The 12333-nt window shown below is 50.4% G+C and overlaps 1 protein-coding gene and 1 pseudogene across 4 annotated transcripts in view; both read right to left on the bottom strand.

The window, feature by feature from the left end:
* Positions 1–4205, bottom strand: part of SUPT5H (SPT5 homolog, DSIF elongation factor subunit) — a 31262-nt gene extending 27057 nt beyond the window's left edge. For 2 of the 4 annotated variants that reach the window (XM_024236372.3, XM_054538455.2), the window contains exons 1-2: positions 4011–4104; positions 3673–3826 (exon numbers count right to left, since the gene is read on the bottom strand). In XM_024236372.3, coding sequence (XP_024092140.3) covers positions 3673–3747 — 75 coding nt within the window. In that variant the 5' untranslated portion in view covers positions 3748–3826; positions 4011–4104. 4 annotated transcript variants of the gene reach the window in all.
* A 3910-nt stretch (positions 4206–8115) lies between these two features.
* On the bottom strand, positions 8116–10960 carry LOC129051972 (uncharacterized; annotated as a pseudogene).
* Between the last annotated feature and the right edge of the window lie 1373 nt (positions 10961–12333).

Below are 12333 nucleotides of genomic sequence, written 5' to 3'. Positions count from 1 at the left end.
AGGCAGCCATCCCCGCCCCCTCTCCCCCAGGCAGAGTCAGGCACATCCTCTATGCTCACAATTCTCTGGGCTCCCTCCATCACAGCCCTGACCACTGTGAGCCTCCCAATAATAGGGCCCAATCCATCTCAGGCACTGCTGGGTCCCCCAACATCACCCAGCCCAAGGCCAAGCACAGAAGACTTCAGAAATATTTGCTTAACACAAATCTCGACTAGCCCACAATGAAACACATTTTAACAACCCAAACTATGACAGGACCACAGGCTGATTTCTAGGAACCTTGTCATCAGTTCCCCTCTGCCAGGTCCCAGAGATGCCTCTTTCCAAACCTGGCTCCTCCCTCCCAGTGGAGGATGCCCCCACCACTCTCTGCATCACCTCAGGGCTTGGATGTGCTCTCACCGTCCTCAACATCCCCTGCAGTAACTGTGTATCTATAAAACTTCCACTGCTCTGAGACTGAGATCTCCGTAAGGGAGACTGTGACCCCAACATGACAAGTCAAGGAACATTTGTTTTTTGTTTTTTTGAGACAGAGTCTCGCTCTGTCTCCCAGGCTGGAGTGCAGTGGCAAGATCTCTGCTCACTGCAAGCTCTGTCTCCTGCATTCACGCCATTCTCCTGCCTCAGCCTCCCAAGTAGCGGGGACTACAGGCACCCACCACCACGCCCGGCTAATTTTTTGTATTTTTAGTAGAGACGGGGTTTCACCGTATTAGCCAGGATGGTCTCAATCTCCTGACCTCGTGATCCACCCGCCTCAGACTCCCAAAGTGCTGGGATTACAGGCGTGAGCCACCGCGCCCGGCCAGAACATTTGTTGAATGAATAAATGAACAGGTTACTGGAGCCATGATGGGTGAACCAGCAGCTCCCCTCAAAAGTAGCTCATTATTTGCCATCCCTACCTGTCTAGCCACAGAACCCTGTCCTTCAAGGACCATGTCACCATTTGGCTGTCTGAAAAGGCCATCCAGTCCTGTCCCTGGCAGTGGGGACAGGCCTCACAGTGCCCTCTTGCCTCACCTCGTAACTGAAGAGGAGCCAGCGGCGGCAGGGGGGGTCAAGTATGGTGTAGTGTTGGGGAAGTGAGACTAGTACAGTGCAAACGAGGATGTCCCAGACAGGAAATGGAACTGGGGATCTTGGTCTCATTTCCACGAGACTTTAACCACCAAGCAGTGTCTCCAAGCCATGAATCAGAGACCAAAAATCCAGTGCTACAGCTTAGAGAAAAGGCCCTCCTTGTCACTCTCCCACCACAGCATCCCAATTTCTCCAACTCTTCACTGCAAGCCTGGAAACCAGGCACTCTCCAAAGGTCACAACAAAGATTGGCAATCAAATGTCCACAGAGGATAAGCAGGCAACATAAGTGACTGGGACAAGTCACCCGAAACACACAGCACTCTCCGTCTACCAAACGTTTTCCAGAACACAGCCACATGAAATCTTTTCCTTTTCTTCACTCTGCCACAAGGCAAGCAAGAGGACAAATGCCAACTAACTTATCCCGGGAACTGGAGAAAACTCCCAGCTGTAAGTAGGGCAGCCACTCATCAAGCAAATGGCTGCTCTGCAGAACAACTCTGGGTCCCAGGGTGCCAGCTCCTTCCATTTTCCCAGAAAAAGAAATCTTAATCTTTATGTTAAATCTCCCTCACAAGCATTGGCAACTAATTTAAAAGCCAATTTAAGTTTCTGTGCATCAAACAAGGGATCTATAATCACCCTGTCATCTGTTTACTGGTTTGTGATTGCTACCTACTAAATGTCAACTCCAAAAAAGCAAAGATTTCCTACCAGACACCAGAAGTAAGTTCCACCAGAAGTAAGTGGAACACAGTAGTAGATGCAAACACTGATTTGTTCAACAAACGAATAAAACAAAAATAAGTTTAAAAGGTGGATAATGGGCTTGGTGCAGTGGCTCACACCTGTAATCCCAGCACTTTGGGAGGCCAAGGAGGGTGGATCACCTGAGGTCAGGAGTTCAAGACCAGCCTGGCCAACACGGTGAAACCCCGTCTCTACTAAAAATACAGAAATTAGCCTGATGTGGTGGTGCATGCCTGTAATCCCAGCTACTCGGGAGGCTGAGGTTGCAGTGGGCTGAGATCATGCCACTGCACTCCAGCCTGTGCAACCTAGTGAGATGCTGTCTCAAAAAAAAAAAAAAAAGGATAATGGCAAATAAAAGAACATTTGAAATCAGAAATGCCCCAGGAAATGTTGGTTTTTTGGTTCCTGGAACAGAGGTACACAACAGACCCAAAGCCAGAGTGGTCCTTTCAAAACATTAGGTCACATCTTCCACTTGCTCAAACTTTTTCGTGGTTTCATTTTACTCAGTTAAGACCAAATTCCTTACCACAGCCTTCAAGATCCTACATGACTTGGCTCTCATAAATTCTTTGTTGCACTCACTCTGATCCAACCAAAGTAGACCCCCTTTTTTTAGGGGGTGGTGGGGAAACAAAGTCTCACTCTGTCACCCAGGCTGCAGTGCAGTGGCACCATCACAGCTCACTGCACCTTCACCTTCTGGCTTAAGCGATCTTCCCACCTCGGCCTCCCAAGTAGCTGGGACTACAGAAGCGTGCCACCAAGCTCAGCTAATATTTTTATAAGACGGAGTCTTGCTCGTCGCCCAGGCTGCAGTGCAGTGGCACAATCTCAGCTCACCACAATCTCCACCTCCCTGGTTCAAGCGATTCTCAGCTTCAGCCTTCCAAGTAGCTGGGATTACAGGTGGGCGCCACCATGCCAAGCTAATTTTTTTGTATTTTTAGTAGAGACGAGGTTTCACCATGTTGACCAGGCTGGTCTTGAATTCCTGACCTCAGGTGCTCCACTGTCTTGGCCTCCCAAAGTGCTGAGATTACAGGTGTGAGCCACCAAACCCGGCCTCAGCTAATTTTTTTAAGATTTTTGTAGAGACAGGGTCCCGTTGTGTTACCCAGATTGCCCTCGAACTTCTGGGCTCAAGGGATCCTCCCAGCTTGGCCTCTCAAATCCTCGTCAATCCTTGAATACGGCAGACACACTCCCATCTTTGCACCGGCTGGTCCCCCTCACTGTAACACTCCACTACCAGCTAACCACGACTCACTCCCTCACCTCCAACAAGTTTTTGCTCAAATGTCACCCCTCAGACTCATGCTGATGACCCTATTTCAAGAGCAACCAGGACTCTCCATTCCCCTTTTCTGTTCTCCTTTTCTCCAGAGTACCTTCCAGCTTACTATATAGTTTATTCCTTGGCTATATTTATTTACATTCCCGAAGGCAGACATTTTTAAAATCTTTTTGTTTACTGGTGTATCCTAAGAGCAAAGAATTGCGCCTGGTACACAGTAGGCACTACAAATATAGTTATGGAATGACTAGACGTAACCAAAAAAAATTAATGCTAAGTGCTTACTATATGCACACAAAGTAAACTTGAAAAACATCACCTGTTATCTCACTGGACCTGACCCATTACTGGCCTCCAGAACCTGTCCCTTTGCTTGACTTGGACTTGCCTAATTCTCTACCTCTTGCGACAATCTGGGAGTTCCCAGAAGCCAGAGCCCTCTGTGAACCCCTCGAGCCTCCCACAGGGGCCTTTCTGCCCGGAGTCCTGTCCCCAGACGCAATGTCTCCCCCAGCGCCCCAGCCACAGACCTCGGCCTCCTCGCCGTCACTGCTGCGCTCGCTGTCCTCCTCCTCGGAAAAGTTGCTGTCCTCGCTGTCCGACATCTTCCGCTGCTGCTGGGAAAGACAGCAGCTGTGGCGCGTCCCACAATCCTGCGCTTCACCCCGAGCCTCAGTTTCCCCGCTGGTTCCCCGGGAGAAGAAAACCCCTTAGCGCGCTTCCGGCAGGCTCGTTTTGGCAATCGCGAACTGGAGTGCGGACCCCCTCCTACGCCACATGCTAGACCTCCCAAGTTTCTGAATCTGTTCTCTACACCTCCCCAGCCCCCGGCGACCCCCGGAACTGCCACCTCTGCACACGCACTTACCTCTCGGGCTCCACCTCCGCCTTCGGTACCAGCTGCTGTTCGCACGACGCCTGACTGGGGCTGACGGGTCTCTCGCGAGAACCTACCCGTTGACCTCGCCTAACACGAGATTTCCGGGGCTGGCACGGGCGACGCACTTCCAGGTCGCCATCTTAAAAGAGGCAGGGCTGGCCTAGGCGGAGTGCGGGGCCGACATCTGCGGAGGGTCACCAGGGGAAAGATTTTTTTTTTTTACCCGCCGGCTCGGCGACGAGGCTGAAACTCATGTTTGAATTTAGTGAGCCGTTTGTTCGTTAGTCCAGAACACTAGCGCGGTAGGCCAAGCCCCGAGGAGGCGGCGAATCAGCGAATAGCAAATTACAAAAGAAACCAGGCTTTATCTCCTAAGCCCTCTAAAGCATCCCCAGGAGATACCTATCCCCATTTTGGAGAGAACGCTGAAGCTCAGAACTCAGTGGAAAGCGGCAGACCCAAGCCTCCTCGCCAAGTCTGAGTGACCGTGAAGCCCTGGTTTTTCTTTTTTTACTTTTTTTTTTTTTTTTGTAGAGTCAGGCTGTTGCCCAGCCTGGTCTCAAACTCAAACTCAAAAGCCATCCTCCGGCCTCGTCCTGCCAAAGTGCTGAGATCACAGGCATAACCTGCCGCCCCCGGCCCAAGTCCCTATTTTTCTTTCCAGGCTCCCTAAGTTCATTTAAAGGCGAATTTATCTATTAGTAATGACGGCTGACGAGTGGTGGCAGAGTGGATAGGTGTAATGGAGAGATGAAAAATGAACCTTCGCCTGTAATCCCAGCGCTTTGGGAGGCTGAGGCGGGAGGATCACCTGTGGCCAGGAATTTGAGACCAGCATGGGCAACAAATTGAGACCCCATGTATCCAATTTTTGTGTTGTTTTTTTTTTCATGTGGTGTGGTGGCGTGTGCCTGCGGTCCCTGCTACTCCAAAGACTAAGGTGGGAGGATCACTTGAACCCATGTTGAGGCTTCAGTGAGCTATGATTGCACCACTGCACTCCAGACTGGGTAATAGAGACCCTGTCTCTAAAAAAAAAAAATTAAAACTTAAATTTTAAAAAATTGAAAAATTAACCTGATAGGGGAAAGTTTAAAAATCAGAAGCCTATGTCAGGCACGGTGGCTCATGCCTGTAATCCCAACACATTGGGAGGCCGAGGCGGGCAGATTACCTGAGGTCAGGAGTTGGAAACCAGTCTGGCCAACATGGTGAAACCCCGTCTCTACTAAAAATACAAAAAAATTAGCCGGGTGTGGTGGCATGCGCCTGTGATTCTAGCTACTCGGGAGGCTGAGGCAGGAGAATGGCGTGAACCCAGGAGGCGGAGCTTGCAGTGAGCCGAGATCGCGCCACTGCACTCCAGCCTGGGCGAGAGTGAGACTCAGTACCCCCCCCCCCAAAAAAAAAAAGCCTCAGGACACATTGGTAAAATTTCTCACATAAGTATGACACACCTGGGCCGGGCGTGGTGGCTTATGCCTGTAATCCCAGCACTTTGGGAGGCCGAGGCGGGCGGATCACGAGGTCAGGAGATCGAGACCATCCTGGCTAACATGGTGAAACCCCGTCTCTACTAAAAATACAAAAAAATTAGCTGGGCATGGTAGCGGATGCCTGTAGTCCCAGCTACTCGGGAGGCTGAGGCAGGAGAATGGCGTGAACCCAGGAGGCGGAGCTTGCAGTGAGCCGAGATCGCGCCACTGCACTCTAGCCTGGGCGAGAGCGAGACTCTTGTCTCAAAAAAAAAAAAAAAGTATGACACACCTGGATTCAATTTACCTAAGCTTGATATACCTACTTAGTTACTGGGGAATGGGGTGCAGCTATGATGGAAGCAGGCAGTGAATATACCTGAAGGTGCGTGTGTCTCCCCAAAAGCACACACTCCCAAATCCAGCAATCCCAAATTGAGTCCAAGATAGATTGGGGAGGGGCTGAGCACTCTGTCTAAAGGTGTTTCCCCTTCCTTAAGCTTGGTTCTTTTAAATAGCAACTCTTGAAAATAGGATTCTTGGCCGGGCGCGGTGGCTCACGCCAGTAATCCCAGCACTTTGGGAGGCCGAGGCAGGCGGATCACGAGGTCAGGAGATCAAGACCATCCTGGCTAACACGGTGAAACCCCATCTCTACTAAAAATACAAAAAAAAAATTAGCCGGGCGCGGTGGCAGGCGCCTGTAGTCCCAGCTACACGGAAGGCTGAGGCAGGAGAATGGCGTGAACCCCGGAGGTGGAGCTTGCAGTGAGCCGAGATCATGCTACTGCACTCCAGCCTGGGCAACAAAGCTAGACTCCATCTCAAAAAAAGAAAACAGGATTATCGGCCGGGCGCGGTGGCTCACGCCTGTAATCCCAGCACTTTGGGAGGCCAAGGCAGGTAGATCACGAAGTCAGGAGTTCAAGACCAGCCTGGCCAACATGGTGAAACCCCATCTCTACTAAAAATACAAAAAAAAAAAAAAAAATAGCCAGGTGTGGTGGTGCACGCCTGTAATCCCAGCTACTTGGGAGGGTGAGGCAGGAGAATCACTTGAACCAGGGAGGTGAAGGTTGCAGTGAGCAGAGATCACACCACTGCACTCCAGCCTGGGTGACAGAGTGAGACTCCGTCTCAAAAGAAAAACAAATTTTGGCACACCCATCCATGCAACAGAATAGTAACGACTACCAATACACCCATGAATGAATCTCCAAAACATTATGCTGAGTGAAAGGAGCCAGACATTAGGAGATGTCCAGCATGATTCCATTCATATGAAACTCCAGAGCAAGCAAAACAAACCTATACAGACAATGCAGATTAGTGGATGTCTGGGGCTGGAGAGGGAGGTGAAAATTGACTGGGAAGAGAGATAAGGAATGTTTTGGGGTGATGGAAATGTGGCCATCCAGTCCACCAGCCAGTGCACTCCAGCCTGGGTGACAAAGGGAGACTCTGTCTCAAAAAAAAAAAAAAAAAAAGTCAGGTGTGGTGGCTCATGCCTATAATCCCAGCACTTTGGGAGGCCGAGGGGGGAGGATCCCTTGAGCCCAGGAGTTCAAGATTAGCCTGGGCAATAAAGGGTAACCCCATCTCTACAAAAAATACAAAAATTAGCTGAGTGTGGTGGCATGCGCCTATCTATAGCCCTAGCTACTTGGGGGGCTGAGGTGGGAGAGTCACTTGAGCCTGAAAGATCGAGCCTGCAATGAGTTTTGATCATGCCACTGCACTCCAGCCTGGGCGACAGAGTGAGACCCTGTCTCAAAAAAATATATGGACAAATGCCAAGTATAGCCTGTGCAGCATAGTGAAACACTGTCTCTAAATAATAATAATAATAATAATAATATAGATGCTCAGGCTCCACCAGAGACCAATTATCAAATTATCTGGGTTGGGGTCTGGCCATCAGTATTACTCGAAAGTTCTCCAAGTGATGGGCTGGGCACGGTGGCTCACGCCTGTAATCCCAGCACTTTGGGAGGCTGAGGTGGGCAGATCACAAGGTCAGGCGTTCGAGACCAGCCTGACTAACATTGTGAAACCCCATCTCTACTAAAAATACAAAAATTAGCCAGGTGTAGTGGCACGTGCCTGTAATCCCAGTTACTCAGGAGGCTGAGGCAGGAGAATTGCTTGAACCCGGGAGGTGGAGGTTGCAGTGAGCTGAGACCATGCCACTGCACTCTAGCCTGGGCAACAGAGTGAGACTCTGCTTCAAAAAAAGAAAAGAAAGTTCTTCAAGTGGTAATTATTTGTAGCCAGGGATGTAGGGATGTGAACCACAGGACCCTCCCTGTTCTCAAGGGATAGAGATGAGGTTAGAGAATACCTGTGCACTTCTCTGTCCCTTCTTGGAAGAAGAGAGAAGAATATCTAAAGGAGGGTGAGAATGGGGGCAGGTGGGGCAATTTATCCAACTCCCTGCCCAAGAGGTCAGAGACTTCAGATCTCACCTTACTTTCCTCCTTCTCACCTCTTCCCCTTGGCTACTAGGGCTCCAGGTGGGGTCCTCTGGCCTAGAGGGAAGAAAAGGCTTAGGGTTTGGGAGTTGGAGCTGAAGACTATTCCCTCCCTCTCTCTACCCAGCCTCTCTGGGTGTACCTGGGAGCCCATGTCCTCCAAAGCTCAGGCTGTGGTAGGATGCCGAGCACAAGCTCCCTGTAGTAACTCCAAGAGGGGGACAGGTCTCTGGGGATGTCCTTCACAGGGCAGGCAAGGGCCCTGGCTGGCCACCCACAGCCGGGACCCCAGGGGATCCAGCAGGCACTGTAGCTGGAACACAGCAGTTCCCATAGATGGTCCCTCCTCAAACCCAATCACAGACAGCTCCAACCTGAAGCAGCCTAGAGTCTCAGCAGGACACACAGTAGGGACAGAGTGACCTGGTATCTATGGGTAAGGGCATGAGTCCAAGTCCCCACTCCCAAGGTTTCTTATCTGTGGCCTGGAACAAACCCCTTCGTTCTCTGGGCCTCAGTTTCCTCATTTGTAAATAGGGCTCTGGATAATCCCAACCTTAAGGCCTGACACTATCCCATGCTGTACTTATGTGCAAGTTAGAAAAAGACACTCAGCTGGGCACAGTGGCTCATGCCTGTAATCCCAGCTCTTTTAGAGGCCAAGGCAGGAGGATCACTTGAGCCCAGGTGTCCAAGACCAGCCTGGGCAACATAGTGACACCCCATATCTACGAAAAAAAAAAAAAAAAAAAAAAGGTCAGGCGCGGTGACTCACGCCTGTAATTCCAGCACTTTGGGAGGTTGAGGCAGGTGGATCACGAGGCACGAGGTCAAGAAATCAAGAACATCCTGGCCAATATGGTGAAACTCTGTCTCTACTAAAAATACAAAAATTAGCTGGGCATGGTGGCACATGCCTGTAGTCTCAGCTACTCGGGAGGCTGAGGCAGAAGAATTGCTTGAACCCAGGACGCAGAGGTTGCAGTGAGCAGAGATCGTGCCACTGCACTCCAGCTGGCGACAGAGCAACACTCTGTCTCAAAAAAAAAAAAAAAAAATTAGCCATTAGCTATTTGTGGTGTCACGTGCATGTGGTCCCAGCTACTCTGGAGGCTGAGGTGGGAAGATTGCTTGAGCCTAAAAGGTCAAGACTGCAGTGAGCTGTGATTGTGCCACTGCACTCCAGCGTGGGGGAGAGAGCACGACCCTGTCTCAAAACAAATAAAATAAAAAGACCTTCCTTAAGTTCCTTCTACCTTCTAAGTCTTGATTTTATTAGAACAAGATACTTTACTGCCATCTGCCGGAAGTTGGCAAATATGCAAATCTACAATGTCCAGCCTGTGAATATAGTACTGTCTTTGTAGATGTGGGATCCTTGTGCAGCGTACAACGTTCACATGCATACATGGCGGTCCTATCTATTTTATAGGATTGGTGTAAAGAGGAAATAAGCTAACATACTTAAAGCATTTAAACCAATACCTGGCACAGAGTAAGCACTATTTACATGTAGCTGTAGTCATCATCATCATTTGTTATTATATGCCTCCCTATTCTAGGTGTTGGAGACAGCAGTGAGCAAAATATATCTGTCAAGGCTAGGGGCTGGGTCAGGAGACAGTCCCACTACCTCCTCCCCACAACATATTCATGTGGTCACACAGCAACCCTCACACATGGAGACCACTGAATTCTCTCAAAACCTGCAACTGCAGAAAGAAGCGAATGCAATACTCACTGAGAGATCATCTGGGGTGTAGAGGGTGTCATCATTTTTGTTTTCCTATAGTTCAGGGGTAAGGAGAAGAATCAGATCTTGGAGGGAAAGAGGCTGACCCTTCCTCAAACACACCCCCTACCACGCCCCATCAATTGGCCCACACCTGTCTGCTGGCTCTGCTCCCCACTCACTAGTATCTTCAGAGGGCTGCAAGAAAGTAAAAACGCCCCTCCAGCAGAGGGGCGTTCCCAGGCCCTCCCAGGGCTGTACAAGCAGGAGGATGATCCACAGAAGCAACATGGGCACCTTGCTCACTCCCAGGCCTTCTCTGGTGCTTGGCCTGGGGTTCTGGAAGAGAGAGGTACAGGAAGGGGGAGCAGACTGGAAGGCTGAAGTGGGTGAGGGGAACTCCCCCTCCACCCCCCATCCCATCCCCTGCTTGCTCCACTCAAGCCACAGATAATTCCGGGAGTGTGCCCATAGAGGCTGGGGAAAGATGGTGACCCCAAAGTCGGGAGGGCTTAGGTCAGAGCGCTCCCTGACTCCCAAGCTCAGGGACGATATGAGACAGCAAATGTGTGAAGATCAATCTGGAGAGACTAGAGAACCTGAATTCCCCTGCCCAACAGGCCCTTAAGACAGTGCAGGCTAGGCCAATCGCCGTGGCTTACACATGTAATCCCAGAACCTTGGGAGGCCGAGGTGGGCGGATCACTTGAGGTAAGGAGTTCAAGACCAGCCTGGCCAACACGATGAAACCCTGTCTCTACTAAAAAATACAAAAATTAGTGGCCAGGCACAGTGGCTCACACTTGTAATCCCAGCACTTTGGGAGACCGAGGCAAGTGGATCACTTGAGGTCAGGAGTTCAAGACTAGTCTGCCCAGCATAGTGAAACCCTGTCTCTACTGAAAAATACAAAAATTAGCTGGGCATTGTGGTGCGTGCCTTTAACCCCAGCTACTCAGGAGACTGACGCAGAAGAATTGCTTGAACCCAGGAAGCTGACGTTGCAGTGAGCTGAGATCAAGCCACTGCCCTCCAGTCTGGGCAACAGAGCGAGACTCCATCTCAAAAAAAAAAAGAGAAAAATTATTAGTCAAGCGTAGTGGTGGAGGCCTGTAATCTGGGCTACTCAGGAGTCTGAAGCAGGAGAATCTGTAATCTCAGCTACTCCAGAGTCTGAAGCAGGAGAATCGCTTGAACCGGGGAGGCAGAGGTTGCAGTGAGCTCAGATTGCATCACTGCATTCCAGCCTAGGTGACACAGAGAGACTCTATCTCAATTTAAAAAAAAAAAAAAAAAAAAAAAAAAGTACAGGTAGAATGTGTGCATCCTCTCATCTGCCTGCATCTTCATTGGAAAACACCTGTGCTAGCCTTTATCTGCGTCTGCAAGTGAATATTTGAGGTCTCTGCTCTCCTATTTATTTATTTTTGAGACAGAGTTTATTTATTTGTTTATTTATTTATTTTTGAGACAGAGTCTTGCTCTGTCGCCCAGCCCGGGGTGCAGTGGCGCCATCTCAGCTCACTGCAACCTCCGCTTCCCGGGTTCAAGCAGTTCTCCTGCCTCAGCCTCCCTTGTAGCTGGGATAAAGGCACCTGCCACCATGCCCAGCTGATTTTTATATTTTTAGTAGAGGCGGGGTTTCACCATGTTGGCCAGGCTGGTCTTGAATCCTGGGCTTGAGTGATCCTCCTGCCTTGGCCTCCCAAAGTGCTGAGATTATAGGTGTGAGCCACTGCACCTGGCCTCTGTCTCAAGTATTTTGGAAACATCATGCCTGCCTTTTATCTCTTTTTTGTTCGAGGGTTGGCCTCTCTGCCTCTAAATGTCACTGGGCTTGTTTTGGGGGTCCATCTCTTGACTGTCCTGGTTTCTCCCTTTTCTCCTACTCTTCTCCCTTGGCCTTTCATCTTTCTCTCCTTCTCCACTTGTGCCTACATTTCTTTGGGCTGTGTCTGTGTCCCTCCAGGTCAGCCTCTGGGTACTTCCTTCCTCCCTCCCCACAGCCCCTCTCCCCGCTCACCCTTTTAGAGCTGGACTCTGGGCTGGATTTTCCCTCTGGCCCCAGACCTGCCCTCCAGTGTCTCCCTGTCTCCACCCTCTTTGGCAAGGTGCGCCACCACGCCCTTTTGAACCTTGGATCCCAGGCCCTGTACTGCCAGAGAAACTGAGGCAACTGTGGGCTTCCTGTAGCTCTGAGAGACGAACCTCTTTGTTGGGGAGACTCTTGATGGGGTGAATCTGCCGGGGAACCAGAGGACAACCCAATCCTGGGGTTCCTCAGGTGGGGTTGGGGGACTGGGGATGGAGAATTCTGTGGGGAGGAGGCCTAAGTGGAGGGTCATTTCGGGGAGATGAAAAAGATGACTGGGAGATTCTGGAGAAAGAGATTCTAGGGGCCGGACGCGGTGGCTCACACCTGTAATCCCAGCACTTTGGGAGGTTAAGATGAGTGGATCACTTGAGGTCAGGAGTTGGAGACCGGTCAGTCTGGCCAATATTGTGAAACCCCGTCTCTACTAAAAATACAAAAATTAGCCGGGCGTGGTGGTGCATGCCTGTAATCTCAGCTACTCAAGAGGCTGAAGCAGGAGAATCGCCTTAACCCGGGAGGCAGAGGTTGCAGTGAGCAG

Source organism: Pongo abelii, chromosome 20 (genome assembly GCF_028885655.2).
Source record: "Pongo abelii isolate AG06213 chromosome 20, NHGRI_mPonAbe1-v2.0_pri, whole genome shotgun sequence".
NCBI classification, from domain to species: Eukaryota; Metazoa; Chordata; class Mammalia; order Primates; family Hominidae; genus Pongo; species Pongo abelii.
The sequence above is the reverse complement of the archived record's forward strand: the minus strand, read 5'-3'. Positions and strand labels throughout refer to the sequence as shown.